The sequence below is a fragment of the Prunus persica genome, chromosome G1 (genome assembly GCF_000346465.2).
Source record: "Prunus persica cultivar Lovell chromosome G1, Prunus_persica_NCBIv2, whole genome shotgun sequence".
NCBI lineage: Eukaryota > Viridiplantae > Streptophyta > Magnoliopsida > Rosales > Rosaceae > Prunus > Prunus persica.
The window spans coordinates 31,641,161-31,660,174 of record NC_034009.1 but is presented as its reverse complement, the minus strand read 5'-3'; the positions used below and the strand labels follow the sequence as shown (position 1 = coordinate 31,660,174).

The 19,014-nt window shown below is 38.1% G+C and overlaps 3 protein-coding genes across 5 annotated transcripts; 2 read left to right on the top strand and 1 right to left on the bottom strand.

Moving 5' to 3' along the window:
• On the bottom strand, positions 2,945 to 4,562 carry LOC109946460 (homeobox protein knotted-1-like 2). 3 transcript variants are annotated; one of them, XM_020554341.1, is made up of 4 exons: positions 4,245 to 4,562; positions 3,812 to 4,021; positions 3,333 to 3,437; positions 2,945 to 3,252 (listed from the first exon to the last, which is right to left on the bottom strand). In XM_020554341.1, the coding sequence occupies exons 2-4, from the start codon at positions 3,995 to 3,997 to the stop codon at positions 3,124 to 3,126; spliced, it is 420 nt and encodes a 139-aa protein (XP_020409930.1). In that variant the 5' UTR covers positions 3,998 to 4,021; positions 4,245 to 4,562; the 3' UTR covers positions 2,945 to 3,123. The 3 variants fall into 3 exon arrangements, with proteins under 3 accessions (XP_020409930.1, XP_020409933.1, XP_020409927.1); XM_020554344.1 differs by having other exon boundaries at positions 3,812 to 3,947; XM_020554338.1 differs by having other exon boundaries at positions 3,812 to 4,562.
• On the top strand, positions 7,904 to 12,601 carry LOC18788532 (alpha,alpha-trehalose-phosphate synthase [UDP-forming] 6). The gene is made up of 3 exons (XM_007225197.2): positions 7,904 to 11,118; positions 11,202 to 11,475; positions 12,018 to 12,601. The coding sequence occupies exons 1-3, from the start codon at positions 9,113 to 9,115 to the stop codon at positions 12,303 to 12,305; spliced, it is 2,568 nt and encodes an 855-aa protein (XP_007225259.2). The 5' UTR covers positions 7,904 to 9,112; the 3' UTR covers positions 12,306 to 12,601.
• On the top strand, positions 14,848 to 19,014 carry LOC18793083 (MACPF domain-containing protein At1g14780). Its single transcript, XM_007221948.2, has 7 exons — positions 14,848 to 15,299; positions 15,391 to 15,632; positions 16,656 to 16,938; positions 17,033 to 17,216; positions 17,325 to 17,494; positions 17,610 to 17,674; positions 17,763 to 19,014. Exons 1-7 carry the CDS (start codon positions 15,057 to 15,059, stop codon positions 18,466 to 18,468), a joined length of 1,893 nt encoding a protein of 630 aa, XP_007222010.2. The 5' UTR covers positions 14,848 to 15,056; the 3' UTR covers positions 18,469 to 19,014.

Here is a 19,014-nt window from a genome sequence, read left to right as displayed (position 1 = left end):
TGTAGACCCTTGATTGGGTAGTCTGTACGCGTAGGACTGGTCACCGGAGTACAAGTTTTGAGGATTTGGCTTTACGTACTGGTTAAGAGTTAGTCTCCCAATTGGACGGCTCGTTCCCTAGCTATATAGTCACTTGAGGACTCTCCCCTATGGACTCACCTATGTAGACTAGTCAAACAATCCCCAGTTGGATTGTTTCCCCGGTACAACTAAGAGGTTGTCATATTTATATCGTATATATCTCTTATGTTATATATTTATATATAACTATTCATTCGTTCTTGTTTCTCGGTGAGAGTACTTCCTTGCCGATCATGCCAGCGGGTACGTTTTCGAGAGTTTAGTTTTGGGACTAATAATATTTGAATGGTGGGTTTTTAAAGTTTCCTTTATGAATTTCGGACTTGACATCCGGTATTGGCTTAACTTGATATATATACTTGATTATGATGGTTTTGGGATGCATTTGGATTTCTTGCATGGTTTTCTAAATGGTGGGGTTATTTTATGTTGGCTTACACTGAACTGAACTTTTATTTTTTCCACTCATATTTTTTTGTTTTGCGCCCCCAAGCCAGTTGTTGATTGAGCTCTGCAGCCAAGCCGAATCGTGTGCTTCCAAATCTTGAGTTTTCGTAAGAATCTTTCATCATTTAGTTCCTTTTGAACTTTGCTTTTGTTGTAATCGAATTTCTTAGATATGCTCTGTTATCATCCGTGCTATGGTTTGATTTATGAGGTCGGAGGCCTTTGTTGTAAACTGTTTATTATTTAATAGCATGCTGCTGGTTGGGTTATTAAATTCTGAATTTTGAGCAGGTCGAAAATTTAGGAAATGTTCAATTTACAGAAGGGACTCTACCAAAATTTTAGTAGAAAGTCTTGTTCTTTAGTAAGTGGGCCCGACCTCGGAGTGATGTCGGTAACAAGACGAGATTCGTCCCAGTTTTCGAGAAAATTCGGGCGGGTCCTTTTAAAAACAACCCTTTAATCCTAACATGATCAGAATAACTCAACTTTCGGTTAGGACTCATTTACATGGTCGTTCTAATACTTCTCGAAGGGTAAAACTACCTCTGAAGACTCATGGTCAACCGAGGAGTCGAACTGCCTAAACTTAGTCAGCGGGGGCCACGACTTCCAATTTCTAATCTGAATGTTCCTATGAGTTCTCTAAGGTCTAATAAACATATCCTGCAAGTTTTGTTCAAATCGAAAGGTCGGATCGCTCACGGTGGCACGATCGGACGGTTATTGTTTATATTAAACTTTCAATTATTGAACCGGAGTATCCGGGAATTTGATTCTCGATCCGCGAATTCCTATACGATCCTAGAAGTACCTAGATCAACATATTTGAGAATCAAATTGATCCAACAATCTAAACATATCAAACCCGGACAATCGCCTAATATGCGATATCCGATCAACAGTCAAACGGTACCCTAAATGAAATCTGAACTTATCGTCGTGCTCGGGACAACATGAGGATCAATTTAGGACCAAGAGGGTCACCCACACAGTGCCCACGCTCTGCCACACGAGCCAGCAGCGCTTGGGTATCCAAAGCGATATCGACGATCAAAAAATCTTCAAACCGCCGATTAATACTTATACCTACATGATCACCACATGGAGTGGAGCAACTTTTGTTCTTTGACCTACCCCAAAAAGTGGCTGGAATCTCGTGCCGAAAACTGGCCAAATTTCAATTACTTAGATGAGTTACCAAATGCAGAAATCAATCATAAATAACCCAACCATTAGCTAAGTCACGTTGAAATTATGAGAAAGCATACCTAGATCAAAGAAAATGGTGGTCGAAATCACTCAAACAAGCGTTGGAAATTTCACGTAAAATCCGATCGGATTTCTCTATTTTCTGGCGGCCAGAGCTCACGGTGAAGGTGGCCGGAGGTAGAGACGGCAGCCCAAAACCCGGGCGGTTTAAGGAGCTGGTTGAGCGCGAACGGAGGAAGGCTTAAGGAGAGAGAGAGAGAGAGAGAGAGAACAGAATCTGTTTTTTTTTAAATCATGTTCGCAAAATTACGATTTTGCCCCATTGTGAATTTGATCGTATCTTCCTCATTATAACTCGGATTTGAGCCCACTACGTGTCTATGGACTCAACTCGACGTGCTCTATGCAATGGTCTAATTGAAAATTTTAAATTCCTTCCCGATCAAAAAGTCAACTTTTAAACCTGTTAAAATATTTTATGGGTAAAATAGTCTTTTACCTGAATAAATTGATAATTAAAAATTTATTTATGACCGGGTTATTACAAAATGAGTCCTTAGTGTATTGTTGGATGAGTCAGTAGTCTTGGTTTGTTGTGAGCCTTTGGATGTAAGCGTGTCATGATTGTCATTAGTAGGCGTAGGTGGGCTAAATTAAAGTTAGGTTGATAAAACAAAAACTCACATGGGCTATAGCCCTTGTTGGTCCCTTTTAAGAGAGAAATTTTTATATGTTTCGGGTACATAATGTGGCTGGTATATCATCCAATACAAATATGACATGTAAAATTATTTCTCAACTTACTTCATTGTTTTTTATGACATGTGACTGGTTGCGTTGGAAATATTCTACATGCCGTGTGTCTATTGGATGGTATACCAGTCAAGTAGTATACCCAGAACACTCAAAAATTACTCCTTATAAGGATTGTCTCTATATGAGAGTTCGAACCTAAGACCACTGGTATGCAAGTCAAAGCCCTTTTCTACTAGACTAGACCCATTGACTTATAAAACATATTGAAACTTGAAAGTTAACTTCTATATTTTAAACGTTCCTCAGTCATATTTATTTTACACTTCCATATCGTATTTATGAAGTCAAGACTCTTCATATTGCCGTTGCGGTTATAAATAATTAAGTGTGTCTGGGATGTAAAATCCACCAGATAATGTATGCATGTAATTAACGTTAGAAATTGATGTAACAAAATTAATTAAGAAACTTTAATATATAGCAAGTACTTTCATCAAATGATGGGACAAATTAACATTATTATAACTTATCATCTACCAAATTTAGTGATCAAAGATCATCAGTTATCATCAGCATAATCGGTCAAATCTGGCCACGCATGCAGCTCCTCAAGTTGAGGTGTACGGGTTAATGTGGTTTTTTGGAGGCACTGAGATCCTCAAGTTGAGCATACACATCAGTGATGAAAGATGTCGTTTCTTTTATAGGATCCTCCATGGCTTCTTTCAGCTTGTTTAGGGCGTCGCAGTATGCTTCCTGCGATTAATTCCAACAGATCATATTAATTCTGCATAATTAAACATAATAATTTATAATTATACAAAGAAGAATGCTACCATGAATTGATCAAGGTCTGAAGAAGTGGGAATGGCAGCGGCCTTGAGCTTGTCATTTTCAGTACTTGTGACTCCAATTTCTCCAATATTTTCACCCAAACCCACCTGACAATAATTCACATCGATCGTTATTGTTGACCTGCGCATGCGTATCTAACCATTGGACCTACCAAACCACTTATCTAATACTGTGATGATATATGTGTTCTTAAACCTAGCTAGCTACCCATCTGCACCTATATATGACCATGCAAAACACTTGCAAATTGGACGCCATTTTGGACTTCCTCATCTCTGTCTGACCATATCATATTTGTGTACAATCTTTCGGAAAAAAAAAAGAAAAAAGATTCATAGGACTTGGTAAAATTACAGCAGCTGAGTCAGGGTTTATATCATTCTTAGTTTAATTCTGCATCATAAACAAGTAACTTCCAGAACCAAAAAGAGAAAACCCGACAAAAAGAAAAAGGAAATACCTTCAAACAGTTGATGTGATTCTCCATCAACAGCTCATACAGTGGATGGCCTGAGATCCTCCTTTTTAGAACTTCCTGCTCCAACTCCTCCTCACCAACAACATCACCTTCATCTGATTGTGATTCTGTGCACACCCTAAAAACACCCTTATTCTGATCATCATCACCATTGTAGTTGTCCTCCATCTCTCTCACCAGCTCTCTCTCTCTCTGAAATCTCTCTCAAATTCAAACACACCACATAGAAGATGATGATGAGATAAGTAGCCACCCCTTGTAGGTGTGTTAATAATTAATAATAATTATGGGTACTAAAACAAATATGAACAGTAGTTGTTTTTGCTAGTTTAAAAATATGTGAAGCAAATCAGTATGTAGATATGTGCATGATGCATAAATCACGATAAAAGCTGGGAGAGTGACGACTACTGACTTGATCAAATAGTTTCTCTGCTTCATCTTTTATGCCGAGAAAGAAACCTATGGACGTTTCATTTCTCTCCTCCTCGATAAAAGACGAAGCTGTCTGTCTCGCAACATACTTGATGTTCACTTTGTACTTTGCTTCACCCAAAGACCAAAGCAAGTTCTATATTTTTTTGTCTTTTTCTTTTTCCCTCATTTACATTTGGACAATAATTTTTCTTTTTCTTTTTCTTTTTTGCGTCATTCATTGACCAACTTGGAGTTTTCTACTTTGTTGCGTCACTCATTGACCAAACAGAAACACAAGAGAGGGATACATACAAATACAAATATATGAGATCATCAGAGACGAAAGGACCGTTACAAATTAATAGCTAGTTTATGCATCATACATGTTCTTGTGTGGTTTAGTTGGGAGCTTAATTCAAACTGCACGCATTCATTGCGGAAACAACCAAACAAGTTATGAGCACTCGTTTCCTTTTGTTGATTGAATTTATGCAGATTTTGGATTCCAATCTAGAAACACCGAGTAGCACATGAAATCGTTATATATGAAACATGCAAATTATTTGTTCTTTCGGATGTGTGCACAGTGTATGTATATATATATATATATATATATATGAGAAATTAATGGGTGAAGTATCTTCACCCTCTCAAATTTATATTTTATCTTATCCTCATTGTTATCTATTCTTTTTTTTATTTTTTATTTTTTTAAATTCAACTAATATTAGGAAAAGAAAGATTCGAACAAAACCTCAAGTGCATGAATATTTTCTTGAGGTGGTAATATACCAAACTACTACACTAATGAGTCTTTTGCTTCGATTTTACATTTTTAACTCTAATTTTACGTATAGAATTAAATGATCCTAAAATCTCACAAAATTAAAGTGACACCACAACATCGTTGTTTATAAACAACTACAAACCATTATAAAAAAAAGTACTTTTGTTGTATACATTGGCAAGTCAAAATCTAATATCAACTACATGGATCGATTCTACCACCGCTGAGCAATCAAAATTTGGTAAACGGAAGAGGGTACAAATTTAAATTTAATAAAAGGCAACGATTTGGAGGAGTTTCAATTATGTCATATATATATATGTACATAGAAATAGAATCATGCTTTTCAAAGTCACCCAAGGAAAAAACTATAATAAAAAATGTCCAGAAAATACTCTTCTTCTTTTTTTTGGTAGAGATAGAGAGACAACTAAACTTGGATAATTACATATGCAGCAGATCATAGCAACTAAAAAGTAAATACTTTCTATTAAAAAGAAAAAACATTTGAAGCGCATCTGGTGCTATAAGATTGAGAATATTATTTTATTCCATATTCCGCCCTGTTTGGCCATTTTCATATGTCCCCAATTTGAACGTCCAAGATTAATTCTGACCCTCAATCTTTACGTGGGTCCCATATATATAGGTACACCAACCACCGTACGCCTTTCCGCAAATAAGCCTTTTCCGCTTTCCTCTTGTCCATTCCAATTTCCAAATCAAACCATTCCGTTACGATCTTTTGGATGTTTCCTCCACCGTCAAGAAGAATTTACGGAGCATACACGTGGCACTTCCTCTACCGCGTGATTTCAGCTGTTAATGCTCAACTGTATTTGTCATGCAGTGGCGTTACAGCGTAAGCACACTGACACAAACCTTATCTGCCCATCGTTTCCCGTTTTACGGAAAGTAGGGCTGAAACCGCCGGCTGTGTTGTTGTCTTTTCTCGCAAATATCCGGAAATAAAATCTAACGCAGATAATGATTTTTTTTTTTTTTTTTTAAATGTAACGCAGATGGCGTATTCATCCCCTAGGCTTACACGTCTGCTATATTCTTATCCAAATTAATCCTTTACTATTGTCCACTTTTCCAACAACAAAAACAATTATTGTCCACTTTGTATTATCCGAGGCTCCATTTAATAAATGAAAAAAATAGTATGAATATGGTATATTTCAAATTTCTTACAAATAAAACAACTCTAAAAATTTAGAAGAAATATACTTTATAATTATGGAAGAAAATAACTTTCAAATTTAACTAAAAGTCAGGAATTGAAGAGGAAAAATTGTTATTCTTAATATTTGGAAACTTAAGCACGGAATTTATTAAATAAAATGTGGACAAATCGTAAAAATTAAGGATTGAGCTTTCCAAATTTAATTTCTAAACGGATTGTTATAGATTAAAGTGAATAAGAAGCCTTACAGCTTACACTTTACACTTTAGATCTTTGTATTCAACTGCACCATCTCCTTACCAAAATTGTACTTCCCATAAATTTCAAACCAATAATTGCACATTCATATATTATTTTTGTAAGTTTTGCTGAGCAAATTATCTTTTTTGTTTGAGTGACTCAATACTCTGAATATAAATGACGTACTTTCTATTTTTTTGCAATTGTGGTTTAACAAAAAAGATATCAATTGCTGATATCATTTTAATGTCATTGTGAAAATTCCTTTTCAACCCTCTCATCATCTTTATTTCAATTTCTATAAATCCTCCGTCCAAACATCTAAATTCCTTTATACTAAAACTTCAAACATACTATCGACTGAAAACCTTCATTCTATCAACTAAAAACTGTCATTTCACCGATTGAAAAACACTCATGCAATCGACTGAAATCCATCATTAGTTGGAACTATTATAATTCTCTCAGAGCTTCCCATCGAATTATAACTAAAACCTTCGAATTCTGAATCAGACTTCTCAGTGTCATCGTTACTCAAATATGCTTTTGGTAATCTCTTTATCCTTTGTTACAATTAGAAGTTAGTATCAAATTCTCATCGCTTTTTATTTTTTATTTTTAATATAAAAAATCATTTTGATGTGTGATTTATCAAATTATAGATTTGCACTAGTCAATTGTGTTTGTCAAGAACTATTTGGAGTGGAAAGTTGTTGTGGAAGATCTTAATCTGCTATCATGAAGCATTATGTGTTCGAAATTATTTGTTTTATATATCATCGATTGAAATACATCATTAATACGAGCTATCGTAATTCTCATAACTTCCCCTCAATTCTATGTAAAAGAATTCCAATCGTATTCCTCAATGTCTTTGTCACTCAAATATGCTATTGGTAATTTCATTCTCTTCAATTTCAATTGAAAATGTATATATTCTGTGTAATCTATTTCTTCTCAATTTTAATTATTTGAAGTAAATATCAAATTCTCATTGTCTTTTTTTCTTTAATAAAAAAATCATTTTGATGTGTCATTTATCAAATTACAGATTTGCACTAGTCAATTATACTTGTCAACAACTCTTCGGATTGCAAAGCTGTTGTGGAAGATCTTAATATGATATCGTGAAGTAATTACGGGTTTGAGAAATTTTATTTATTTATTTATTAATATTTGATTACTACAAAAATGTTTAGCCTATCATTGGTCCTCTCTTTTCCCATGGCCATAATTGCAATTTATATTAAAGCTTCTTTAGTGAATTGATTCACAATCAGCATTGTTTTGTTTTTTTTGATTGGAAATATTTTTTATTTTTGATCTGCACTGGCAGTGTGGCTTAGTTGTTAATAGTATAATTGTTGCAACGACTGTCGGACATATCCGATAAATCGGTCAAACGAGACACATCTCCCTGGGGCCTAGTCTCGAGCTGTCAATGAAGCATGGACAGAGCGACACGTGTCACGGAAACCGATATATAGTCCGCCACGTAAAGAGTCGCACGCTCACGACATCCAGTTTCGGACAAGACCCTCGGTGTGGGTCCCACCGTTATGTAGGAAGCCTCATGGCGGACACACCAAAGGACAAGGGATAAGGCCTAGAGACCTCATCCACTACTCTCTCAACATCTCTGTCGTAAACTCTCCTAGCCGTCCCATTCTGTTACATTCGTTCCGATACCGCATCCAACGGCTCAGAAGTTTTCGTCATTTTCTATTCATATTTTTTCTTCTTTGAAAGAAACAAAGTAAATCCACAAAATAATAAATGTGTGAAAAACAAAGTAAATTGTCCAGAACATTATCCCACTATTTTATGTTGGCCTCAGTTGGGCTGATCCTCAGAGAGAGAGAGAGAGAGAGAGAGAGAGAGAGAGGATTACAAGGGTAGACTGTGATTACCAGGAAAGTCCCATGAAAAGCAACCAAATTTTGGGGTCTCCTTTTTTCCCTATCTTTGATTAGATTTTTGTTCACCTTTCGTTTTGCTTCGTTCTTTCTCAATTCCACTCAATAAAAAGTGGGTTTTTGCAATTTCAGCTACTGGTAACATCTTAAACTGTTCTCAATTTTATTGCTGGAAGTTTGAATTTTGAAATTGTGATTGTTGTTCTTGTTCTTGTTTTGTTATTGCTGTTGTTGTGTTCGGTTTCAGTTGAATCTATATTTTCTCAGCAGTGCATGTGTGAGAATGTCTAGTTGAACCTCATCAAGAAAAGAATGTCTAGTTGAATGTTTGGTTGCCGAATATTTCTGGGCTGTGTGTGATCTGAATGTATTCCATTCCTTTTACCATCTCCTTTTATCCGGACAACAAGAAAGTTCTTGGTTTATCCTTCCCTTGTTTCGATTCACTTTTCTTCAAAGATATTTGCAGTCAGCCTTTAACTTGTCATAATCTCTTTATCGCTTAGCTAGGATTTTATTCGAAATTATCAGTACTAGCAGTAACCTCTCACTCCAAACTCGGACCGGTTGTTTGTATTTCAAGCTTATTGTAGTCTGCTTCTGCGATATAAATTTTCAAAAGGGTTTTGCTTGTCATAGAAAATACGTAATCTTTAATGGGTTGTTTCATCTATGTGGGCAAGGGGATAGATATAGAGAGGCTTTGATGAACTAGAGTTCCAGTCTAGAAACAAATGGTGTCCAAATCGTATTCCAATCTTTTGGAGCTTGCCTCAGGCGAGGCTCCTTCGTTTGGCCGAATTGGCAGGCGAATTCCACGTATTATGACTGTTGCCAGTTTGATATCCGATGTTGATGATGATCCGTCGGAGAGTGCGTGCTCCGAAGACATGTCTTCATCTTCAGTCCAACGTGACCGAATCATAATAGTGGCTAACCAGCTCCCCATAAGGGCGCAGAGAAAATCAGATACCAGTAAGGGTTGGATTTTCAATTGGGATGAGAATTCACTTCTTCTCCAATTGAAAGATGGTTTGGGGGATGATGAGATTGAAGTCATTTATGTTGGTTGTCTCAAGGAAGAAATTCACCCAAATGAACAAGACGAGGTTTCCCAAATTCTTCTCGAGACCTTTAAATGTGTCCCAACCTTTCTCCCACCAGATCTTTTCAGCCGGTATTATCATGGGTTCTGTAAGCAGCAGTTGTGGCCACTGTTTCATTACATGCTACCCCTTTCGCCGGACCTCGGTGGTAGATTTAACCGGTCCTTATGGCAAGCATACGTGTCAGTGAACAAGATTTTTGCAGATAGGATCATGGAAGTGATTAACCCAGAAGATGATTTTGTGTGGATACATGATTATCATCTGATGGTGTTGCCAACTTTCTTGAGGAAGAGATTCAATCGCGTGAAACTTGGGTTTTTCCTCCATAGTCCGTTCCCTTCGTCTGAAATTTATAAGACATTGCCTGTCAGGGAAGAGATTCTGAGAGCCATTTTGAATTCTGATTTAATTGGATTCCATACATTTGACTATGCAAGGCATTTCCTCTCATGCTGTAGTCGAATGCTTGGTCTTACCTATGAATCCAAGCGGGGTTACATAGGCCTCGAGTATTACGGTCGGACTGTTAGCATCAAGATTCTTCCTGTTGGTATACACATGGGTCAGCTGCAGTCGGTTTTGAGCCTCCCAGAGACTGAAGCCAAGGTTGCTGAGCTTATGAAACAGTTCTGTGACCAAGGAAGGATAATGTTACTCGGGGTAGATGACATGGACATTTTTAAGGGTATAAGTTTGAAGCTTTTGGCAATGGAGCAGCTGCTTGTTCAGCATCCCGAGTGGCAAGGGAAGGTTGTATTGGTGCAGATAGCCAATCCAGCCAGGGGTCGGGGAAAAGACGTGAAAGAAGTTCAGGCTGAGACATCCTCAACTGTGAAGCGAATTAATGAAACATTTGGGAAACCTGGGTATAAGCCTGTCGTGTTGATTGATGAGCCACTCAAGTTCTATGAGAGAATTGCATATTATGTTGTTGCCGAGTGTTGTTTGGTGACAGCTGTGAGGGATGGGATGAATCTAATACCATACGAATACATAATCAGTCGGCAACGGAATGCGAAATTGGATAAGGTTTTGGAGTTGGAACCCTCCAACCCGAAGAAGAGCATGTTAGTTGTCTCCGAGTTCATTGGCTGCTCCCCTTCTTTGAGTGGAGCAATTCGTGTGAACCCCTGGAATATTGATGCTGTGGCAGATGCAATGGACTGTGCCCTAGAGATGGCGGAGCCAGAAAAACAGCTCCGGCATGAGAAGCATTATAGATATGTAAGTACCCATGATGTTGGGTACTGGGCTCGTAGTTTCCTCCAAGATCTGGAAAGAACATGTAGGGGCCATTTGCGTCAGAGGTGCTGGGGTATTGGGTTCGGTTTGAGTTTCAGAGTTGTGGCCCTTGATTCGAACTTCAGGAAGCTCTCTATGGAGCATATAGTTTCAGCTTACAAAAGGACCACAACTAGGGCAATCCTGCTTGACTATGATGGTACATTGATGCCTCAGGCTTCCATTGATAAGAGCCCAACTTCTAAATCCATCGGTATCCTCAATAACTTGTGCAGAGACAAGAACAACATGGTTTTCATTGTTAGTGCAAAAAGCCGTAAAGTACTTGCTGAATGGCTTTCTCCTTGTGAGAAGCTTGGAATTGCTGCTGAACACGGCTACTTTCTACGGTAAATTTGTGCAAATTTCAAGTTTTATGTTTACACCGATGGAAATGTTGGTTAGATTAAAACTAATGATTATATGGATTCAGATTGAAGCGAGATGCAGAATGGGAAACGTGTGCACCAGTTGCAGATAGCAGTTGGAAGCAGATTGCAGAGCCAGTAATGAAGCTTTACACTGAAACAACTGATGGTTCCACCATTGAAGATAAGGAAACTGCACTTGTGTGGTCTTATGAGGATGCTGATCCAGATTTTGGATCATGCCAAGCTAAGGAACTTCTTGATCATCTTGAAAGTGTGCTTGCTAATGAACCAGTTAATGTTAAAAGCGGGCAGAATGTAGTGGAGGTTAAGCCACAGGTTTGATACACCTCCCCTTGTTAATTTGCTATCTCCGTTCTGTAAAATCTCGTTTTTGATTTCTCCAACCTGTATGATCAGTATCCAAATTCACATAAGCTTAGTAGCATGTGTGAAACGGAGAAAGGCGATGTTTTTAACATTGGGTTGGGCAAGGTATCAGAAGTTTGGAGGGGGTTGAGTGTTAGAGAGTGACTGCGCTCAAACTCTGTCATACCAAAATTATTAATACAATTTTCTTAATGTTAAATAGGTTTTGCATACTGTTTGACAAATGAAAATTTTGAAAACAATATGGCCCTTCCATGACAACAGATGCGGTATTGTTTTTTTTTTTTTCCCCGAGGATAAGTGATTAGTCAAGTCTTCTTCACTCATAGGGTTTATGCCCATTGAGAATCAAGATTGTTGGGTTAGGTGTGAAAACTTTTCTTTTCTTCATATAAATTGTGAACGTTGCCGCCTTCACTCACAGAAGCTAACACATGGCTCAATTGGACTTACAATATTTCGATAAACTGAACATTCTTTTGTGTGTGCAGGGTGTAAACAAAGGACTTGTAGCCAAACGTCTACTTTCCACCATGCAAGAAAGGGGAATGTCACCGGATTTTGTTCTCTGCATAGGTGATGACAGATCTGACGAAGACATGTTTGAGGTAATCACAAGTTCCATAGCAGGCCCATCCATCGCACCCAGAGCTGAAGTATTTGCGTGTACGGTTGGCCGAAAACCCAGCAAAGCCAAGTATTATCTGGATGATACAGGGGAAATTGTTAGGTTGTTGCAGGGGTTGGCATCTGTGTCAGAGCAGACAGTACCTCTGTAGGCTTACCAAAGATAAAGAATGGAGCACCACCTTGTTTTCTCTGTTTGTAACTGCCATGATGTAGGTGAGTGGTGTATTTTGCATTACTTTGCCGTGTTTATTACTTCTTTTGTTCATCATGTAAATTACTGTAGTGTTAAGAGAAGCTGTGCAATCCGAGACGTTTGCATTTGTTGTTGTAAAGCTGTAAATGTGTTTGAGCATGAAATCCAAACTTTGTTTTGCTGCAGTTCATTCATAACTGTTGCCTAGGCTACCTTCTCTTGGAAGACTCATCTTCTAGGGTAAACCCCCCTTACGAAGAGATTGTTGTCTGGATTGCTTCAATTGATGATATTAGATATTTTTTGATTTACCTTTTAACCTTGGCAGAAATGTCGTTTGAACTTTGAACCCTTTTGGTGGGTTGTGTTCATCAGTGTAGAACTCAGTACTTTTAGTTTGAATCTAGAATTGTAGAGCGCAGTTGACTGGAGGAATTATGCTCTTTTCATGACCAAGATGCTGCTGAAATTTAAAGTTGGTGAATAGTAGCAGCACGTAGCAAAGCAAGTGAAACCAGGACTTGTAGGCTGTTTTTTGTTTTGGGCAATAATGTAATTATGCGGATCCCATCAGTATAGCAATTTTACAAAGCGGCAATGATAAGCTTATCTTGTGCGGTGCTTTCCTTGATGACTCGGCAGGCACAATTCTTATACCCTATAAATTATATAATAATGTTGTCTCTATGTTATCGTTTGCTGTGTTTTACATGCTGATCTCTTATTTCTGTTTTTGAATAGAATTATCCCGCCCTGCCTGTCGTCGATAATCTTCGTGTTCTGTTCTGTCCTGTCTGTTGTTTTAGATGCTAATTAAGCCTAGTCTTGTTATGTCATAATTTTCTTGGGTTGCCTTGCCACCTTTGGAATTGGAAGGGTTCTCGTTCTTTGGTCTTCCTGTGTAGCTGTTTCCCTCCTTCGTCTTTCCATTTATGTTGTGGGATGGGAAGTCTACTTTGGTTTGGAGTAGAAAACTGGGCTCGCTCGGATTGTTCCTAGAAAAAAACTAACAATTTGCTCTCCCGACGCACCATTGGCTGCCCCAGTCAAAGTCCCAAGCCCAGACCAAGAGAGAGCAGAGCGCACGCGTAAAACTTTGGTGTTTTCATTTAGAAAATAATATAGCTGGTTTGGTTTATGTTTAATTTGATTTGACCAAGTACACAAATTAGGCCTCTCTTGTCTTGTCTGTTTGACTTTCACAACATCCTTGTGAACACAAAGGCTTTTCAAGAACATGAGGATTTGTGGTCGTGTCAAAGAGAGACTCAAAAAAAGTCACTTGGCTAGTTCATACTGAACTGATTCAATTTGCACTGAGAAAAAGGAACCACATATAATCAATAGATAAACGCACCAACTGGAACAAGTGTATTATAAAATAAACTCAGCAAAATGAAAGTAGCAATTGGTTAAAAGTAAGTCATCGAAACAGACCATTGTTGAAGAAGGTCAACATATCGTCAGTCAGCGGGTAGCTCAGAGCTCAGAGCTCAGCTAGCTAAGTCGAGTATAATTGGTGGACGAGGAGCTGTTAGTGTGTTCAGCCAGCCAGCCACGGTCCGCGTCGTTAACACGTCATCAGAGTCTCAGACAACATACACGGCAAATAACAAGTTACGTGTCGTGTCATACGGACGACAAAGGTGAGAGAGATGGAATTGAAACTGGGTCTAAAATTTGTCTGTTTCAATTGAAAGCCTTTTGGCCTTTTCACACTGTCACTGGAGGGAGGGAGAAGACAATTCTACCAGTAGCAGTACTAGTACTCGTAGTGTAAACGGTCCAGCAAAAGTCCAAATGCAAATTGGCCAATCCCTCAGTATTGGTAGGGATTTAGCATTGCTTGGAGAGTTACGCAACTTGTAATTAAACTAGTTGCATACTATACTTTTAATTCATTCAAATTATTTGAGGACCGACGACCAAAAGAAAGACCTTCTGTCACACGCTACATGTCCCAATTAATTATTAGTCGCATCATCTATCTATATATATATTGTTTGTATAATTTCTTTTATTTTAGTGATTGTGATATTACCCGACTAAATGGATAGAGCAGAAAGAGCCAGAGCAGTATGAGAATTTGAGAAACTATAAATTATTTTGGTGTATTGCCTCCCACCTTCCTAGATATTTGACGTTCAACTAGAGATGATTTTGCAAACGTGTTGGTTAATGATACCTATCTCCTGGGACTGGGATTTATATATATATATTTTTTTAAAACCAACAGTCTTTGCTTAATAAAATCAATTAATAATTAGTAATAATTGAGGTTGAAAAAAAAAAGAAACAAAATATTGATATATATAATAAAATATATGTGTGTGTGAGAGAGAGAGAGAGAGAGAGAGAGAGAAGAGAACGGTCAAACATCTCTCACGACCTTTTGATTATTACCATATTTATTATTAAAAAAAATATATCATATTCTTCTTCTTTCCCATTTCATATTCAGACCTTACCATATGTTACAAATCAAGTCTTGACATTGTTCTCTCTCGTCCACTTGTCTCCCTTCCTTTTATCTCTTCACACCTCTATTCTTCCCTTCCTTCCCATCAACTTTATCATCCAATTAAAACACAGGAAGAGATATAAAAACCTCATCTCATCTCATATATATATATATATATATATATAGGGTCAGAAGATACAGAGATCAGAGAGAGAGAGAGAGAGAGAGAGAGAGAGAGAGAGAGAGATGAGTGGCGGTGATGATATCGTGGAGATGGCTGTAAGTAGCCTAGGCAAAGGGTTTGATTTAACCTCAGATTTCCGGCTCAAGTACTGCAAAGGCAAACAAAGACTGGTTTTGCTCAACGACGCTGATAAAAAAGAACTCGCAGTCCCTGGCTTCGGGTCCATTCAACAAGTCTCCACCGATATTAAATGTGACAAAGGCGATCGTACACGTTACCAATCCGATATCCTCACATTCAATCAGGTAATAATATTAGATATGTTTCTTCTTTTACAGATAATATTATCGATTGAATTAATAACATTAGTGCATGAAATGAATATAATTCATGCAGATGTCGCAATATTTCAACCAAAAGGCGAGTGTGCCTGGGAAAATCCCATCAGGGTTGTTCAACGCCATGTTTGGTTTCGAAAGTGGTTCGTGGGCAGCGGATGCAGCCAAAATCAAACACTTGGCTCTGGATGGTTACTTCATCATCTTCTTCAATGTTCATATCGATAGGTACCCTCTTGTTCTTGCCGATCAAGTTCGTCATTCTGTTCCGTCCACTTGGGATCCCCCTGCCCTTGCAAGGTATGAATTAATTCAAGACTTCGATCATATGGATTTTTAGTTTTTATTTTTTTACTTGTAAGTTGTTTTTCTTTTCATATCAAGGAAACCAATTGAGTTGAGTTCGAGTTGGCCTCCTAACTCGTCCACCTTGTCCAACTTAATTTCATCCCTAATTTTCAGGCCCAAATATATATTTTGTATAGATAATACAATAATGTACGGAGTGATTGCAGCTCTATCTTTTGGTATCTGCCTGCTAATTAATAAAATAGTCTTAGCATACAAAAAAAAAATATTAAATTCATATTGGACGGCAAATCAAAATTAGTAGCTTGGTTTAGTAAAAAATCCTAGGTTTATTTCCTGAAGAGGGGGCATGGATTTTGAGGCAAAAGGATAGACATAAAAATATACAAGGTCACTTTCCTTTCCTTGTATGCACTCTTTTCTTTTTGTTATTAAAAGTCACAATCATGCAAGAAAGACTAGTAACCCCGTACGTCGTCAAAAGTTTTGGCCATTCTTTCTTGGTAATTGACCACGTTTCATGTAGAAATGTTCAAACCTTATAAAATCCTCACTTTTATTGTCTGCTAATTGCCAATCTCACCATAATTGACACTCTCTTAATATAAAAGTAAAGAGAGCCCTATGTCTTCCCCTCTATATATGTGCAAACTAGGATGTCTATATGTTGTGCCTGGTGGGGATCGATCATTTTTAACCATTACTAAAATATATCCTATAAAAATATGATAACTCTAGCATTAATGCATGCCATGATTGCAAATATTGTTTGACCTTTCACACTGGTTTTGGCCAATGAAGGCTTGGTTTTCCATTTGACATAATAATAAGTACAACAAGTCACATAATTGGGCTGTGGTACTGTATTATTTGATTTCCCATTGTGGAACGTACTTTCTTGGCCTGACCAATTCTTTGGTTTTGGATGAATTAGCTGTGTCTAGTTGGAAAGCATTTTGGTCAACCAATATAATTTATAGACTTATGATAAATTCTTACGTACACATTTGACAGGTTCATAGAGAAGTATGGGACTCACATCGTGGTGGGATTGAGTATTGGGGGCGAGGATGTGGTGTTAGTAAAGCAAGATAAATCTTCTAACATGGAGCCATCTGACCTCAAAAATCACTTGAACGAGCTTGGAGATCAGCACTTTACAGGGACATGCAATTTCTCCCCATTACACTCCAAAGCAAAAGACCAAAGACACAAGGCACCACCGGCCTTCAATGTCTTTCATCATGATCCCAAGTCTGTGGCCCTTAATGGCTTCTCCACCGCAAACACAAAAGATGTATGGCAAAATAAACTAGGGTTCAATTGTTCTTGTTTGGGTTTAAAGAATTAACAGTAGTTGTAATGACGAGGTGGCAGATGAATTTTTGCAGGGTATTAGCGTGATAGGCTATAAAAGAGGAGGAGATCCCTTGGCCAGTAGCCACTGCGAGTGGCTTCAAACCGTTGGATCGATGCCGGATGCGATTCAATTTAACTGCATTCCCATCACGTCTCTACTTAAAGATGTGCCCGGCAAAGGTTTCTTATCCCATGCCATCAACCTCTATCTTCGATGTAAGTTAATTATTTCTCAGGTACTTTAATTATTCATCGCTCGCTGATGTCTTATATTGTATTGTAATTAAGTAGTTAACCTCTTGTTAATTTGGTACACGCGTGCAGACAAGCCTCCTATAGCTGATTTGCAATACTTTCTTGACTTTCAAGCCCACAAACTTTGGGCTCCTGTTCTCAATGACCTGGCTCTAGGTCCTGCCACAAATAGGGCCACGCAGGCGCCTGCTCTTCACTTCAGCTTGATGGGTCCTAAACTATATGTAAACACTGCACAGGTACACACTATATTCCATTTCTAAAACTGAATTCGATTTATTTATGCATCCATTGTTTTTCTTTTGATCCATCTTATATATTATGTAATGCTAAATATAATATTACGATCATCAGGTTAGAGTTGGAAATAGGCCTGTCATAGGAATGCGCTTGTATCTCGAGGGCAGGAAATGCAACAGGTGAAAAAAAAACAATGGGATTTATCATCTTAATTCCCTTTGATAAAACAATGTAGATTAATATTATTGATCTATCTATCTATCTCAGGCTAGCTGTGCACCTCCAACATCTATCAAACACTCCATTTATGTTGCAGCAGAACAAGATAGATCCTGAGCCACCAACATGGCGAGGATCAGATGACATCGGGGACGACCGCTACTTCGAAGCAATAAACTGGAAAAGATTTTCCCATGTCTGCACGGTGCCAGTAAAATACGACCCCAATTGGACGTCCTCCAACAAAACTGCGGCCTTCGTAGTCTCCGGAGCTCAACTTGTCGTGAAGCATCATGAGACAAAGAGTGTTCTCCATCTCCGGCTTTTGTTCACCAAAGTCTCAGATTGTTTTCTAGTCCAATCAAACTGGACAGAGAGCCCCTCTCAACTTTCTCAAAAGTCAACCTCGTCTGGCCTCTTCAGTGCAATAAGCACATCAATTTCGGGCAATAATTGGGTGAGGGAGAAAGTGCAGCCTGATGACGATCAAGTGATTGTGGACTCAAGTGTGTTTCCTACGGGGCCTCCGGTGCCATTGCAGTTACAGAAGTTTGTGAAATACGTGGACATGTCACATCTGTGTAGGGGCCCACAGGATAATCCTGGGTATTGGTTGGTCACTGGAGCGAAGTTGAACTTGGTGAAGGGCAAGATTAGTTTGCAAGTCAAGTTTTCTTTACTCAACATGTCTTCGCCAGCAACTTCTCCTACTCTTCGAGACCTCATGTACAATATTAATGTCGGGGAAGCCTAATTATTTTCATTCTTTGGTAGCTTATATCGGAGACAAGACTCAAGAGAAGAGAGCGTCAAAGTTGGTCGCCACTCTAAATGTGCAGAGTACTTAGAGAGAGTTTTATATCAGGATTCTGGAGGAGGTAGTATTTTTAAGTATATTCAGATTAATCAGATTCTATCATTCTTCAATTATTCCATGTCAAAATGTTACATGGAGGATAGAATGAGGGGTTCTTAATATTCGATTTAGTGCAAAGTTTTTGTTCGACTGTTGGATTGAAGAACCACCTCATTATACGACTCCATCATAGAAGCTCCCCAAAATGTTACGGGTACATACAGTTGTCATGACCCCCAAAAAATGTTGGGTTTAGGGGCCCATATCTAGGCCCAGTTTTATGGAATACTATAGGTGGGCTGGATATGTTTTAATATAATGGGCCTAGATATGTAAGTATGGGCCTCCAACTTAGATATTGAGTGAACGCAACAACTTTTACAATCGAATCACATACATACTTGTTTAATAAATATGACAGTAAAGTCCAATATTTTAATAAAT